At 41.7% G+C, this 16,714-nt stretch overlaps 1 protein-coding gene across 1 annotated transcript in view; it reads right to left on the reverse strand.

Moving 5' to 3' along the window:
- LOC124151915 overlaps positions 1 to 16,714 on the reverse strand; it is an 82,642-nt gene that overhangs the window by 12,855 nt on the left and 53,073 nt on the right. The window contains exons 15-20 of the mRNA XM_048388930.1: positions 14,688 to 14,757; positions 11,788 to 11,927; positions 10,231 to 10,285; positions 9,648 to 9,727; positions 7,495 to 8,123; positions 1,921 to 2,055 (exon numbers count right to left, since the gene is read on the reverse strand). Coding sequence (XP_048244887.1) covers positions 1,921 to 2,055; positions 7,495 to 8,123; positions 9,648 to 9,727; positions 10,231 to 10,285; positions 11,788 to 11,927; positions 14,688 to 14,757 — 1,109 coding nt within the window. The remainder of the gene's footprint in view (positions 1 to 1,920; positions 2,056 to 7,494; positions 8,124 to 9,647; positions 9,728 to 10,230; positions 10,286 to 11,787; positions 11,928 to 14,687; positions 14,758 to 16,714) is intronic.

Consider the following 16,714-nt stretch of genomic DNA (forward strand, 5'->3'; position numbering starts at 1 on the left):
TGGCCATATTTCGACTTAAACAAGATGTGGCTAAAAAAACAAATGCACCCTATGCCGAATTGAGTCTGTGAGGTGGAGTTTGTTTGTTGTTTAACGTCGCATGCAGCAGTATTCCAGCCATATGACGGCAGTCTGTGAATAATCAAGTCTGGACTAGACAATCCAGTAATTGATATAATGAGCATCGATCTACACAATTGGGATACGATGACATGCATCAACCAAGTCAGCAAGTCTGACCTTCTGATCCCGTTAGTCACCTCTTACGGCAAGCATGGGTGGCTGAAGACCTATTCTACCCCGCATCTTCACAGGTCCATTCGACAGTCAACGGAGTAGCCAAAGGAGTGAAGGATCCGGAGTTGAAAGTTTTATCCACACTGTTTTGACAGCTGGTACATTATTTCCCAGTCGTTAGATCATGTGGCCATGGGTCCGGACAGTTAGTTGTATAGGATGCGGGTAGTCTTCAGTCCCAGCCCTAATAGTGAGTGAGTGAGTATGGTTTTACGCAATATTCCAGCAATATCACGGCGGGGGACACTAGAAATGGGCTTCACACATTGTACCCATGTCGGGAATCGAACCCGGGTCTTCGGCGTGACGAGCGAACGCTTAAACCACTAGGCTACCCGACCGCCCCCCCCAGCCCTAATAGCAAGACCAGAGCCACTTCAGGAATGTACATGGCGATGTACTACTCAGCTTATGATAAGGATAGTCCCAAATCTCATAATACATGATCCAACATACAGGTAAATAGTATGACACATCTCAGCATTCGTAGGGTGCAGTTTAAAAGTTGGATGTCAGTTTAAATGCTTAAAGATAGTCATTGAGTCATACTATATGGCTGGAAGACCTAAAGTACCATGTGGCCAAAATATGTCACAGTGGAATTCCCTTTCTGCACATACATGTATCTACATTTCCGCTCCCAAGTATTATTTGGTCTCATTTGAAACATTCACTCTCAAAAACACAGCATGACTGATCACCAGTTTATGGTAAATAGCATATCACTGTACTGACTTAACACCAGTTTATGGGAAATAGCATATCACTTTACTGACTTAACACCAGTTTATGGGAAATAGCATATCACTGTACTGACTTAACACCAGTTTATGGGAAATAGCATATCACTGTACTGACTGATCACCAGTTTACGGAAAATAGGGCATCATTGTACTGACTGATCACCAGTTTTAGGGAAATAGCATATCATTGTACTGACTGATCACCAGTCTTGGGAAATAGCTTATCATTGTACTGACTGATCACCAGTCTTGGGAAATAGCTTATCATTGTACTGACTGATCACCAGTTTTAGGGAAATAGCTTATCATTGTACTGACTGATCACCAGTTTACGGGAAAAAGGGCATCATTGTACTGACTGATCACCAGTTTTAGGGAAATAGCATATCATTGTACTGACTGATCACCAGTTTTAGGGAAATAGCACATCATTGTACTGACTGATCACCAGTTTTAGGGAAATAGCATATCATTCTACTGACTGATCACCAGGCTTGGGAAAATAGCAAATCATTGTACTGACTGATCACCTGTTTACGGCAAATACCAGTTTTAGGAAAATAGAACACCATTGTACTGCCCGATTACCAGTTAAAGGGAGATAGCACATTTTTGTACTGACTGACCAACAGTTTTAGGGAAAATAGCATATCATTATAGTCAAAGACAGTGCATAGTTTGACAGGGTCAGTAGGAATAAAGATCCTTCAAATACAGAGTCATCTTGTAAAAGACATTACCCAACAACAAATTAAAAAGGTAATTAATCAGTTAGTGAGTTAGTTGGCGATATATATGACTACAATAATTATATATGCATATAATAAGCATCTAGTGCATACAGCGTGTGTCTAGGCCTATAGGTCATTTCCATGGTTACCTGTGACAGCTAACAAAGGTGTTAGTCCTCTGTAAGAACTCGTGGTGTGATTCTATAAAGTATGGTGCGACTGTATAGCCACTAGAGGGCAGCACCGACCCTGCGCTACTATACGCAGAGTGGTGGCTTGCTGGTCTGCAATGTCAAGGTCATGTGCGATAGTGATGGGCAGATACATCATAACATCAATTGAATTTGTTGATATCTACAGGTTTATGAATTACAGAATTTATTTTTTTCAATGAAACTGAATATAAATATATATCAATTAAAATATTGTTATTTCTAACATGACATGTTCTAGTTAATGAAATACCGAACTTAATTTTGTATTTTACGGAGCTGAATACATTATACTGCACATGTGATTATGAACAATCATTACAATCTTGAGAGTATTCATTTTCATGTTCAAGCAATTTTATAAGATGAGTGAGAGAGTTGGGTTTAATGCCACTGTGAACAGTATTCCAGTTATAATCAGGGCATGTTAGCTTCATTTTGGAGTGAGTGAGTGAGTAAGTTGGGTTTAACGCCACATTTAACAGTATTCCAGTTATATCTAGGCGTGTCAGCTTAATGTGGGAGGAAAGCCCGAAGTGATGCAGGTCTCAGACGTTTACCACTTCGGTGAAACCCACGAGCACGGGTATGGTGCTGACTAACCTAGAAACATAATCGGGGCGAACCGGGATTTGAACCCACAATCATAGGTTTCTGGCGTGCCCAAGGGATGCAACTCTGCACAGCGAATCGCGGCGCCTTAGACAACTGGGCCACCCGTGCCCCCCAGCTTCATTTTGGAAGAAATCCTGAAGTGATGCAGGTGTTAGATGTTTACCATGTGGGTAAAAGCCATGAGCAAGGGTATGGTGCTGACAAGCCTAGAAACATAATCACAGTGAACCGGGATGCGATATATATATTCTCAAAAGGAGTACTGTTAGGTGATAAGCTAACATACACTACTTGAAGACAAAGTCACAAAGAGAGTGAGTGAGGAGTGAGTGAGTGAGTATGGTTTTACGCCGCTTTTAGCAATATTCCAGCAATATCACGGCGGGGGACACCAGAAATGGGCTTCACACATTGTACCCATGTCGGGAATCGAACCCGGGTCTTCGGCGTGACAAGCGAACGCTTTAACCACTTGGCTACCCGACCGCCCCGAGTGAGTGAGGATGGTTTTATGCTGCTTTTAGCAATATTCCAACAATATCACGGCGGGGGACACCAGAAATGGGCTTTACACATTGTACCCATGTCGGGAATCGAACCCGGGTCTTCAGCGCAATGAGTGAATGCTTTAACCACAAGGCTACCCGACCGCCCCTTGTCATAAAGAAGAATCTTCAAAATGTTGAATGAATATCATGTTGAAGTTAGGTATCTTTTCTATCTAGCTATTTGTTGTTTTTGCCGCTGTCAGCAATATTATAACTATACTGAACCAAATAGTTAGGGATCATGATTATTTGGGGGGATTTTTTATGAAATTGTGTGCTCAGTGATCACTACAAAAAAATATCTCCCAAATATTTCATGATGCCTGACGTTTTTTGCTCAGTATATGTCACAGAGGCCTGTTAATAATCGAGGCTGGAAAATGCAATCCAGTGATTGAAAGCGTGAACAACGATCAACACCACCGGGGTACGTTGACAAGCAATCATCCTGGTCACTCAGTCTGACCACCGACCCAGCTCAACAAGCAGGGCAGGATGGTGACCTACCCCAGTATTCTGAACCAGGGTTCACACAGGGGTCGAGCTGCTTCTGTAGGAGTTTGAATACGAAATGTTTGTTTGTTTGTTTGTTGTTTAATGCAGCACCCAGCAATATTCCACCTATATGGCGGTGGTCAGTAAATAATCAAGTCTGGACCAGACAATCCAGTGATTGATGTCAAGTGCTTAGATCCACGCAATTGGGATCGATGACATGCTTCAACCAAGTCAGCGAGCTTGACCACCCGATCCAGTCGCCTGGATAGTCGCCTCTTACGACAAGCATAGTCACCTCTTACGGCAAGCATGGGTTGCTTAAGACCTATTCCACCCTGGATCTTCACAAAGCGAATATGAAATGGATAAGTTCTATTCTCATTTTTCCTTTTAATCTTTTACTTCATAGCCCCTACCACATTTATAGGCCCATCTTCCCGAGGCAAGGGAGTTAACTGACTTTAAAAGTCCAGTATCCACCCTTGCCCAACTAGGCTAGAATTCCTGGGCTCAATCGTAGCGCCACCAGTGGGTATTACGAGTTCTAAGCCCTTCTAAGCCTCTCCTATGGACCAATCAGATTCCACCTCTCGTTTCACTTACATTTGTTTCAGACAAAATGGTGGCACCCAGTCAAGGCGATCTGATCGATAATCAAGATCTGTATTATGATAAAACGGGTCTTACACCGCGAAGTGCATCAAATCACGTGAGCACCTTGATAAAAAACATGAAAAGACTTGGAAAATATCTGTTGACAACGAGTTGGCAGTGCACATGCTTTTCAAATCATGCAATCGACCAAAATCTGCACAATAGTTTACTAACCGGATTTCATTGTCGTTGCGCGATTTTGATTGGACTATGCATAGACTTGTTAGTCCAGCCAAAATGTAACTCCATAATACCAGCCTGGTTCGGCAAGGGTGGAAACTGGACTTTTATAGTCAGTGAACTCACTTGCCTTGGGAAGATGTTATAGGCCATGACCCCAGCTGACTGACGATGAAGAACAGTAATCACAATGGATCACAATGGATTACGATGGATCGTTCAGGGGATTGTTACATCCCAAAGATTCACTACAAGCATGATTTAAAAAAAAGCAAATATTTTGTTGATTTAACTTAGGTGTCAAGATTGAGAAAAAAGCACTACATGTAAGAAAACTATCTGTTATTATGGACCATGTAACAGATGTGTCTATGGATTATCAGCTACGGAGGTAATCACTCTTCATCTTGGACTGAAAGATGGGCTAAAGATATAACTGTTGTTTCAGCTATGCACTGTCCGCTTTTACTAGCGGACATCTACTGGTCGCTGACATGTAGCTACGACTCCTTCCACAGTACTACTGATACAGAGTTAATGTCACTGAAATCAGATCTTCACTCCGATGCTATACGTCCCTGGTCGAGATCTGATGATACTTCATAGCAAAATGAAGGATGTGTTGGTTCCTGAGCCAATCAGCTGTCAGCTTTCTAAAACCATTTTGCTTCATTTTGTAGCCACTTCAATTCAGGCATCAGACCTTTACACACCATAACCTACATAGAACAAATATTTCCTCAACGATACACCCTAAAGAGTGTAGATGACATGGCAAACAAGAACATTCACAAAACATCCACAACAAAACAATGCGATTATATTTGTTTTTGAGAAATAGAAATCAGACATGCTTGTATGGATGCTTTGCTCCTTGTATTGAGAATTAAGAAGCCTTGACATTGATTGGCTAATTAGAAAGTTCCCGCGACGATGAGGTGGCCAAGTCTGGAGAAGTCCTCAGGGCCCCGTTCCTCAAAGCGATCTTAGCGCTAAGGTGATCATAAGTCCCATACTTTAACATAGGTTTACGATCATCTTAGCGCTAAGATTGCTTTGAGGAACGGGGCCCAGGTCTTCATGCAGAGGTATTGTATCGGAGTGAAAGAGGTGATTTTAATGAGATTGCTAATAGAGTCCGATTCTGTTTTGCACCAGCCAATGCAATGCAAGCTATGTCAGAGTGAACATGAAGGACTATCGTACCTGACATGTAAAATACTTGAATTAATATATTTCCATGTATCCTGCTACAGCGGTGTACGACTGGAAAACGTGTCTGCAACAGTCATGGGTCTCTGTAATCACTACAATTCCAGCTCCCCTTATCGAAACAGTGTCGTGGTATATTGACATTGACTTAAGATATATGTAATGCACAGAGCCTTATATTAAAAAAGTTCTTGTCTGGACATATGGTGTCATTTTAATTGAAAATCAGTCACTGTTACTATGTTTAAAATTAAGCGACAATGAGAAAATTTGAAATTAAATTTTCTGGTTAGTAACTTTTAACAAGATGAATTTTCAATCATTTTGTGCAGGTCAAGCTAAAGGATTACAGTACACTACGTTTATAACGAACTGATAGATATAACGAACTGATTTTTGGTCGTTTGCATTTGGTGTATATATGCTGTAAATATGCTTTTAACTAACTAGGACCGCCTCCATGGTCTTGTGGTAGAGCGTCCGCCCGGAGAGCGGAAGGTCCGGTGTTCGATGCCTGGCCGCGTCATACCAAACCTCACCTTACCTTTAACGAACTACGGTTATAATGAACTAAAATTAGTGGTCCCCTTGAGTTCGTTATAAATGTCGTTTTCTGTATCATGGTTACGGAAGATTTTCATGATATTCTTTAATGTGCACTCTGACGGATCTTGTGAAGGCCGGTGTAAAAACATCATCAGACTCACGCGTAACTATAGGAAGAGTCGCAGCTATGTATCAACAACCAGTACATACCCAACAGTAACAGTGGAGCAGTACATAGCTACGATGTCACAGCTGGACACAATGCTACAAGATACAGCAACCGCCGTCTTGAACTACGTACTTACAGCACAGGGTATTTGGACAGTGAATAGCTCCCCCTAGAGTATCAGCACAAATACACATAAACCAGTTTTCACTTCTCATTGCAACATTATGTCCACATAGCCTTGAAAACATGCATTTTAACTGGGTGCAGAGAGTTTTCATCACTCATAACACACATTGGTACCAGTCACATGATACACGTGTATTAGGCCACAACAAATTTATGATTTGTTTTCTGTAATTAATTTTAAACATATCTAAGTACACAGGTAAAAGGGCTAAAAATGTTTGTCAAAGAGTGCATGTTGTTTAACACAGCAATATTCCAGCTAACAGCGTGCACGTAGTCAAGTCTTCAAACCAGTGTTTGATAGCGAGAACAACATGCAGTTGGGGCATGGTGTCACACACTCAACATGTGAGTGAGTATGGTTTTACGCCGCTTTTAGCAATATTCCAGCAATATCACGGGAGGGGACACCAGAAATGGGCTTCACACATTGAACCCATGCCAGGATTCGAAACCCAGGTCTACAGCATGAGTACAAACGCTTTTACCACAAGGCTACCCAACCGCCCGAATCACCATTGTGACCATCCAATCATCTTTACAGTCGACTTTTATGACAAGCATTGGGAACTAGCGGCCTGTTCTGACCCGGAATGCGACAGACACTAGGAGGTGTAAGAAATGTATGCGGCCAAATTAAACTGTCATAGCCTCATTGGTTGTGTAAAGCTTGAAATCTAAACTTTCGGATATCTTTTTAAAAAGAAAGATAGAAGCGTGGGTATCCATGCTAAATATATACAGGGTGGGAAAACAGGTGAATAGTGGTCTCAACACAACACAACAAAACAACATGCATCTGTAACCATGGCGATATAAAAACACAACATGCAGTTCTGGGACCCTCAAAAAGTCAATACCAGAAAGTATTCACACAAATCAAGACAGAACCTAACAGCCTACCTCTTCGCTTTCAGAACTTCCTGATCCAACTGGTCCATATCTATCACTTCCCGTGATACCTCATGACCTCCACGTGGACTTTGCATTGACCTTGACCCTCGATTATTCTCTGCACAGAATGTGACTGACCTCCCACCGTCCAAATACTGCTGACTTGGCACAGAAGGCTTCGGCAGTGACGATTTTCCTCCGCGGTCAACAGCCGAAGTTTTTGAACCACTATTTATAACATCCAGGGGCTCTTCAGAGAGGTCAAGGTCAGTTAATAATCCTTTATGTTTGCTTGGGTGTTTAGGTCCAATGTACGAAGTTCGAGATCGTTCCAATTTCAACCCAGAACTTTCTATTGGACCACCACGTTTCTTAATATAAAACTCAGGTGACCTATTTGGGTCAAAGGTCATATCGAAGTCATCCCCTCCGTGAATGGAAACATAACTTATCGCCACAGGGAACATTGTTTTTGGCACTGTTGGTGATTTATCAACTTTGATTGCTCGATGAGAGGACTCCCTAGCAGCGGAGGAGGATGTTGATGAGATTCTGGAAGTCCTGTCTTTCTTCAGCGACAATGGCCTAGGCTCCTTCCTAGGCTCAGTCGGAACAGGTTTAGGCACTGGTGCTGCTTTCTGAAAGGAATATGTGTGTTATAGTGGTTAAGGCTGTTCGTTTGTTGTTTAACGCCACACTCTGCAATGTTCTAGCTACATGACAGCGGCATGTAAATTATCAAGTCTAGACCAGACAATCCAGTGATTGACATCATGAGCATTGATCTATTCAATGGGGATACGATGACAAGCATCAACCAAGTCAGTGACTCTGACCACCTGATCCTGTTAGCCGCCTGTTGTGACAACCATGGGATGCTAAAGCGAAATTCTAACCCTCATGGGGGGGGGGAGGGGGGGGAGTCATGTAGTCATTATCAGAATGACACAATACTTTCAAGAGGAGCTGATGAGAAGATGAGCCGATAGTTGAATTTTACGTCATGAACAAATATTGGACCATCGAAGATATTCACATCAAACATAATACAGGCTACTTGGTCTGGTTGTTCTTGAGAAGATGGCCTCACAATATTTCTACAAACATGACCGACTGATATATACGTTTGATGTCATTTTATACACTTAAGCTTTGGTCCTGTGCTAAAATTTAAGCACTGTAAAATAAACTGTAAGTGATTTCATGGCATCTGTTAGTACAGACCAAAGAAAATTTAGGTCATGCCAGTAGCGGACTGCTGTTCCCTGATTGGCTGATAATTGGGTGGGTGGGGCTTGGGTTGCATTATTGTGCTGAACGATTTCACACTGAATTCGTATTGTTGCTTTTTGTGTTTAAGATTAAAAAAGTGAAGCTATTGTTGTTGACTTATAGATGTGTAAGAATTGACTTCAATGATTTCGCATTTATGGCAGTATAAACATTAAAAACCGGTGTCCACACTATGTAAATATGCTAAAGTAGACTACGTTTATGACAAACATGCTTAAAACAGCTGGTGCTGCTTGTTGTTTAACGCCGCACTCAGCAATATTCAAGCTAAATGATGGTGGTCTGTAAATAATCAAGTCTGGAACACACAATCCAGTGATTGACGGCATGAGCATCGTTCCACACAACTGGGATATAATGACATGCATCAACCAAGTCAGCGAGCCTGACCACCCGATCCTGTTAGCCGCCTGTTGTGACAAGCATAGTCACCTTTTACGGCAAGCAAGGGTTGCTAAAGACGTATTCTACCCCGGATCTTCACGGGTCTGCTTTAATAAAACAAACTGACCGATATAACGAACTGTTTTGTGGCCATGGCCATTTGCTGTATATATGCTGTAAATATACTATTAATGAACTACAGTTATAACAAACTAACAATTCTGGTCCCTTTGAGTTCCTTGTAACCGAAGTCTACTGTTTATGGATTTACACGTTCGTACATCGGTTTCTTATCTTTACACCTCCATAAATGCAAAGAATAATGAAGTCAATTCTGAACACAATTACCAACAATCATGAGCAGATACTGGTAGCTTTTGTTGAAATCAGATATACACAGAGAATACAATCAGCCCTATAACATCAACTTGTAACTTCTACAAATTAGACACTATCAAAACAAATCAAGTCAGAGAGTCACTTACAGTTGTGATCGGTGAGTCTTCTGTCTGGCTGGACGAGTCGGACAACACCTGGCTGCCATGACGCGGGGACATGCTGCCTGCTGAAACACAACAGCATGGTCAGATTAAAGAACACACTCGTGTACCGGTGTTGTGGCATCATGAGCATAATGTACACAACTGGGATACGATGACCATCAACCCAAGACAATCCAGTGACATTATAAGCATTGACCTTTGTGATAGGGATACGAAGACATGCATCAACCAAGTCAGTGAGTCAGACCCCCGATCCTATTCTAACACAGGAGACTCATGAACACAGAATTCATTGAACTTGGTGATACACACCTGGACCACTTTCTGTTTTTAATATCATGGACACAGGTGACACCACAATTTGCTGTGTAGAGTTGCTTCCCTTAGGTGTGCCAGAAACCTATGATCGTGGCTTCGAATTCTTTTTTTTTTAGGTTTGTCAGCACCATATCCGTGCTCGTGGGTTTCACCAAAGTGGTTTATGACTTAAACTTGCATCACTGTTTTAAAGCGGTGTCAAAGGAAACTTATTCAGTCAATATGAAGTATCAGTAAGTCTTCAAACCTGAACTTGGTCTTGGAGGTATATTCTCTGTGTTGGTTGGGGTCTTTGACCGATTCTGCAATAAACAGATCCTCATCCTTGGAAGAATACATATAAAGTCTTTTTTAACCTAAAAACAAAACAACTCTGACATTGTTTCATGAAAAACAAAAGCAGGCCCATGCACACAGCCACTTCTACTCAATGAGGGGCGGTCGGGTAGCCTAGTGGGTAAAGCTTTCACTCGTCACGCCAAAGACCCGGGTTCGATTCCCGACATCGGTACAATGTGTGAAGCTCATTTCTGGTGTCCCCCGCTGTGATATTGCTGGAATATTGCTAAAAGTGGCGTAAAACCATACTCACTCACTCACTCACTCCTACTCAATGGTTAGCTCAAACTCGGCCTTCCTCCAGTGATTACTTGGATCACACACATATTTACTTAGACCATACAGTTGTGGACAAATAGACACGGAAACATGGTAGCTACATGGTCAACAAGGCAGCAGATATGTTTCACCTAAAACCAAGAAATGATAAAAAAAATCACCTAAAAACATTCCCAGAGGTGTCATCACCCAAAGGAGTGAGACGTAACTTAGGCTAGACATGGAGGTCATACGTCTGTGCCAGTCACACACAGATTCCTGGCCTCTGACCCTAGTGTTTTCCTACAAATGACTACCGTATATCGCTGTGTATAAGGCGACCCCATGTATAAGACGACCCCCCTGTACACGCCTTCGAAATTGGAACAGTTATTTAGGACGAAATGCGAAGTTTTATTGTTAAATGCTGGGCTGGCTATCGGACGCTGGTTGACATCGCCAGTGGAAGCTGAAAGTAAAACACCTGGAAAAAAACATGAGATCTTCGACTCTGTGTATAAGACGACCCCCCTTCTTCTTAACCCCCTCATTTTAGGTACGAAAAACACAGCGATATATGGTAAATGCAACAGAAAACCTCCTGCTAAGATGTTTCTGGATAAAGGGGGGGGGGCTAGGAGTGAATTCCTTCAGTAATTTTCTCTCACTAATTAAAAATCCATGAACTGTTTGACAGGCATTTTTTAAAGTTGTTGAGTAACAGTAAAGACAAGAAATTTAATGGATGACAACTTCTTTATTCTATAAAGATGTGGAGGCGGTCGGGTAGCCTAGTGGTTAAAGCTTTCACTTGTCATAGGTACAATGTGTGAAGCCCATTTCTGGTGTCCCCCACCATGATATTGCTGGAATATTGCTAAAAGGGGCATAAAACCATATTCACTCACTACAGTGATGTGATATTTCGGAATAGATCCTAATACCATTGTCAAGCAAGAGAGTGGATATAATACAATAAAGAAGTTGTCAACAATAAAATATCTTGTCTTTACTGCAAAAATCCATGTCATAAAAGAAGGTGAAGCCTTAAAACTGGAACAAGTTCCCGTTCCAGTCAGAATTTTTTTTTTTTATTGTTAATGGAAATACAAGAGGACCTAAGTCTATTTCTAATTTTGTACAACTCATCCAAAACCCACGGCATGAAGAGTTTGACCCTTAACACCAGTTCCCATGTATCTCCTACCTTGGCACTCGGCACTCGCGTCAACTTCCCCTCCGTCAGCGACTTCCTCTTCTTCTGCAGTGATATCACTTTGGGCATCGTCTCCTCGGTAACAGATTCTCGTTTTGGTGGCTGATATAACGGAGGTCGATTTGTATCGTCTGGAAATTATGCAAAGTTTGAAACATTTTGAAATGAGCACTCCACAATGTGACATTTTCAGTTTGACATGGATTGATGCAAAAGCAGGACACAATATACAAATAATTACGAATGATTACTCTTGATGAGGTCAATATGCAAAAACACGGACCCGACCCCAAGGAGGTCAGACCGCCGAGGGAGTTTGATCGGAGTCCTTGTTTTTGCATATTTAGCTCATCAAGAGTAATCATTCGTTTTGTTATTCCGAAATTAACTTTAAAGTATTTGAAGCCTTTAAACCATCCTCTGTTTCATTATAGTAACTTAGCTGTGAACTGTGAAATGTTAGTGTACCAGACGCCATCTTGTTTTCTTGCAGACGAGTTAATATTCATCACGTGACAGGTCACTTCTGATCATGTGACAAGTCAATATTCAAGGTCAGTGTCAGTCACATGATTTTGGTCAAGTGAGTGAGTGAGTTGGGCTTAACGCCGCTTTTAACATTATTCCAGTTATATCACGGCATGTCAGCTTAATGTGGGAGGAAAGCCCGAAGTGATGCAGGTCTCAGACGTTTACCACTTCGGTGAAACCCACAAGCACGGGTATGGTGCTGACAAACCTAGGAACATAATCGGGATTCGAACCCACGATCATAGGTTTCTGGCGTGCCCAAGGGACGCAACTCTGCACAGCGAATTGCGGCGCCTTAGACGACTGGGCCACCCGTGCTCCCTGATTTTGGTCTACATTGAAATGTATTGTTTCGTCAGGTGTACAGATTAACCAATGGAATTGCAAGATTCTTAACAGAGGTATTACAATGTCACTTGGCACATGGTGTGATGTACCCCATGCTGAGAGGCTCACACACCATATACCTAAAGGCAACCTTTCACTACAAATATATCTTACCAGCATAATTTTTAATGAAAATGTTTTCAGAGGTATGGCTAGCGAACAATTTCATGGACATCTTGACAGCTAACAAATGACATAAACACATGCAGAGTTATTGCCCTTGCATTACAATAGGATATGGTGTAGTGCAGGCTACATCACACCATACATCCCGGGGGAAATTTATCTACCAGTATAATTTTTGCCCATCTATCTATAATGTCTTCATTGGTATGGCCAGCGAACTGTTTCACAGATATATTGGCAGCTAGCAGATGACGTGAACACATCAAGAGTTATCACCTTTGTTATAACAAACTCAAAGGCACCACTAATATTTGTTCGTTATAACCGTAGTTTGTAAAAGCATACCGTATTCGATGTAATAAGCGCCCAGGGCGCTCTCAAAATTAGAAATAGGGGACTCTTATTGGAATATTATTTTGGTGGAAAAAAACAGAGTTGAAAAGTACATTCCGTGGTTTATGCTGACGGCCTGAACTGTTTATATACGACAGATATATTTTTCTTGAATTTAATTGCCTATAATTAAGGGTGCATATGACACACGAGTGCGTATTATACACGAATAAATAAGTCTTGTGTACATTGATCAATTGGAAGGAGTGCTTATTGGGATCGGTCCGTCAGTTCATTATAATGGCGTTCATCATAACCATAGCTTACTGTATTTATATTGGTAAGACGTTCAGCATTTATAGGCCATGAATAAGTTGTTCACTATAGTGGCAATCGTGACCTTATTGAAAATCAGATTCAATTCTTGAACGAATTGGGCTGTCATTTTTAGTATGAAAAGCTTCAGCTAAAATGGTCTTGTTGAATCCGAAATGGCAATTACAATGCATGACGATTACAGACAACGCATGACTGATGCTGGACACTGGACAAACAGTCCATGCCATGAGATCACATGACTTTCAGCCAGGTGAGCTTATAAGGAATGTTATCCGGTTTTCCTTGTTATCTCCACAAGATTGCAGGAGATACTGCAACAACGAAATTGCATCACAATGCTTTGTAGACCATTGTGATACCACACAACGTCTCTATTGTCTCTGCCACTGAACTGGTTAGCTGTACTTTTTACACATAAAGACACAGGTTATTACTGTTTATAAATTGAAAAAAGTTTGGCATAATAATTTTGCAGATAAACAGAATCTCACCCTCATGTCTTTTATATCAAATATAACACTCGTTGATAAAGTTTTTAAAACTTTTAGCGACTAGTGTTGATATATTTGAAACCAAAAGTCTCTATTCCCTAGTTATCCAGCTTCCACTAACAAGACTGCATTGTTAAAATTGATATGTCTTGAAAGTACCGGTATACAGGGTAATGAAATGGCTACAAGGGTGAATAAAGTTGTGTTTGGAGTAGGGCTGGGACGGGTAACTCGGGTACCCGGGTCGGGTGGGTACTGAGTAGGACCCGGGTACCCACAGGACTACCCGGACCCGTGGTTGGTCATGTGATATATTGTTTAATGACAAAAATTATCTAGAACTCTATGGTTACACTACAAGTCACTTATTTCTTTCTGACTATGCACCCATTCCTTCAGATTTTTCATATGGATGAATAAAGATATAACTTAATTCAACATCAGTGTGTGAATGACCAGATAGTTTAATACACGTATCTAAATACGTTTTGCCAGGGCTATACTAAAAATGTTCCCAATCAGACATTTTGAGACATCTGAGACCTACAGTGGGTACCTGGGTAGGGTCGGGTAATAGGGGGTGGGTACCCGGGTAGTAAATTTGGACTCGTCCCAGCCCTAGTTTGGAGTATGGGGTCCTGGCTACCCTCTGGCCATGGGTTAAGTAACTATACCAACACTTACATTCATCCTTGGATGTTCTTTTCTTTGTGGCTTTACTTTCAAACTTCCCTTCATTTGTGAGTGCCACAACCTACAACATACAGTAGTCATTATTACATGAGACCCATGAAGATCTGGGGTAGAATAGGTCTTCAGCAACCCGTAAAAAGCGACTATGCTTGTCGTAAAAGGCGACTAACGGGATCGGGTGGTCAGGCTCACTGACTTGGTTGATGCATGTCATCGATCCGAATTGCGTGGATCGATGCTCATGATGTCAATCACTGGATTGTCTGGTCCAGACTCGATTATTTACAGACCGCCGTCATATAGCTGGAATATTGCTGAGTGCGGCGTTAAACAACAAACAAACAAACAAACAAATCATTGTTACATGGACAGACATGGGTCCTGTCTAGTACATACAGTAGTCATTGTTACATGGACAGACATGAGTCCTGTCTACAACATACAGTAGTCATTGTTACATGGACAGACATGAGTCCTGTCTACAACATACAGTCGTCATTGTTACATGGACAGACATGGGTCCTGTCTACAACATACAGTCGTCATTGTTACATGGACAGACAGGGGTCCTGTCTACAACATACAGTCGTCATTGTTACATGGACAGACATGGGTCCTGTCTAGTACATACAGTAGTCATTGTTACATGGACAGACATGGTCCTGTCTACAACATACAGTAGTCATTGTTACATGGACAGACATGGGTCCTGTCTACAACATACAGTAGTCATTGTTACATGGACAGACATGGGTCCTGTCTACAACATACAGTAGTCATTGTTACATGGACAGACATGGTCCTGTCTACAACATACAGTAGTCTATGTTACATGGACGGACATGGGTCCTGTCTACAACATACAGTAGTCTATGTTACATGGACGGACATGGGTTCTGTCTACAACATACAGTAGTCATTGTTACATGGACAGACATGGGTCCTGTCTACAACATACAGTAGTCATTGTTACATGGACAGACATGGTCCTGTCTACAACATACAGTAGTCATTGTTACATGGACAGACATGGGTCCTGTCTACAACATACAGTTGTCATTGTTACATGGACAGACAGGGATCCTGTCTACAACATACAGTCGTCATTGTTACATGGACAGACAGGGATCCTGTCTACAACATACAGTTGTCATTGTTACATGGACAGACATGGGTCCTGTCTACAACATACAGTTGTCATTGTTACATGGACAGACAGGGATCCTGTCTACAACATACAGTCGTCATTGTTACATGGACAGACATGAGTCTTGTCTACAACATACAGTAGTCATTGTTACATGGACAGACATGGGTCCTGTCTACAACATACAGTCGTCTATGTTACATGAACAGACATGGGTCCTGTCTACAACATACAGTAGTCATTGTTACATGGACAGACATGGGTCCTGTCTACAACATACAGTAGTCATTGTTACATGAACAGACATGAGTCTTGTCTACAACATACAGTAGTCATTGTTACATGGACAGACATGGGTCCTGTCTACAACATACAGTAGTCATTGTTACATGGACAGACATGGGTCCTGTCTACAACATACAGTCGTCATTGTTACATGGACAGACATGGTCCTGTCTACAACATACAGTTGTCATTGTTACATGGACAGACATGGGTCCTGTCTACAACATACAGTAGTCATTGTTACATGGACAGACATGGTCCTGTCTACAACATACAGTCGTCATTGTTACATGGACAGACATGGGTCCTGTCTACAACATACAGTAGTCATTGTTACATGGACAGACATGGGTCCTGTCTAGTACATACAGTAGTCATTGTTACATGGACAGACATGGGTCCTGTCTACAACATACAGTAGTCTATGTTACATGGACGGACATGGGTTCTGTCTACAACATACAGTAGTCATTGTTACATGGACAGACATGGTCCTGTCTACAACATACAGTAGTCATTGTTACATGGACAGACATGGTCCTGTCTACAACATACAGTCGTCATTGTTACATGGACAGACATGGTC

Source organism: Haliotis rufescens, unplaced genomic scaffold, assembly GCF_023055435.1.
Source record: "Haliotis rufescens isolate VD_foot unplaced genomic scaffold, xgHalRufe1.0.p SCAF_8, whole genome shotgun sequence".
Taxonomy (NCBI): domain Eukaryota; kingdom Metazoa; phylum Mollusca; class Gastropoda; order Lepetellida; family Haliotidae; genus Haliotis; species Haliotis rufescens.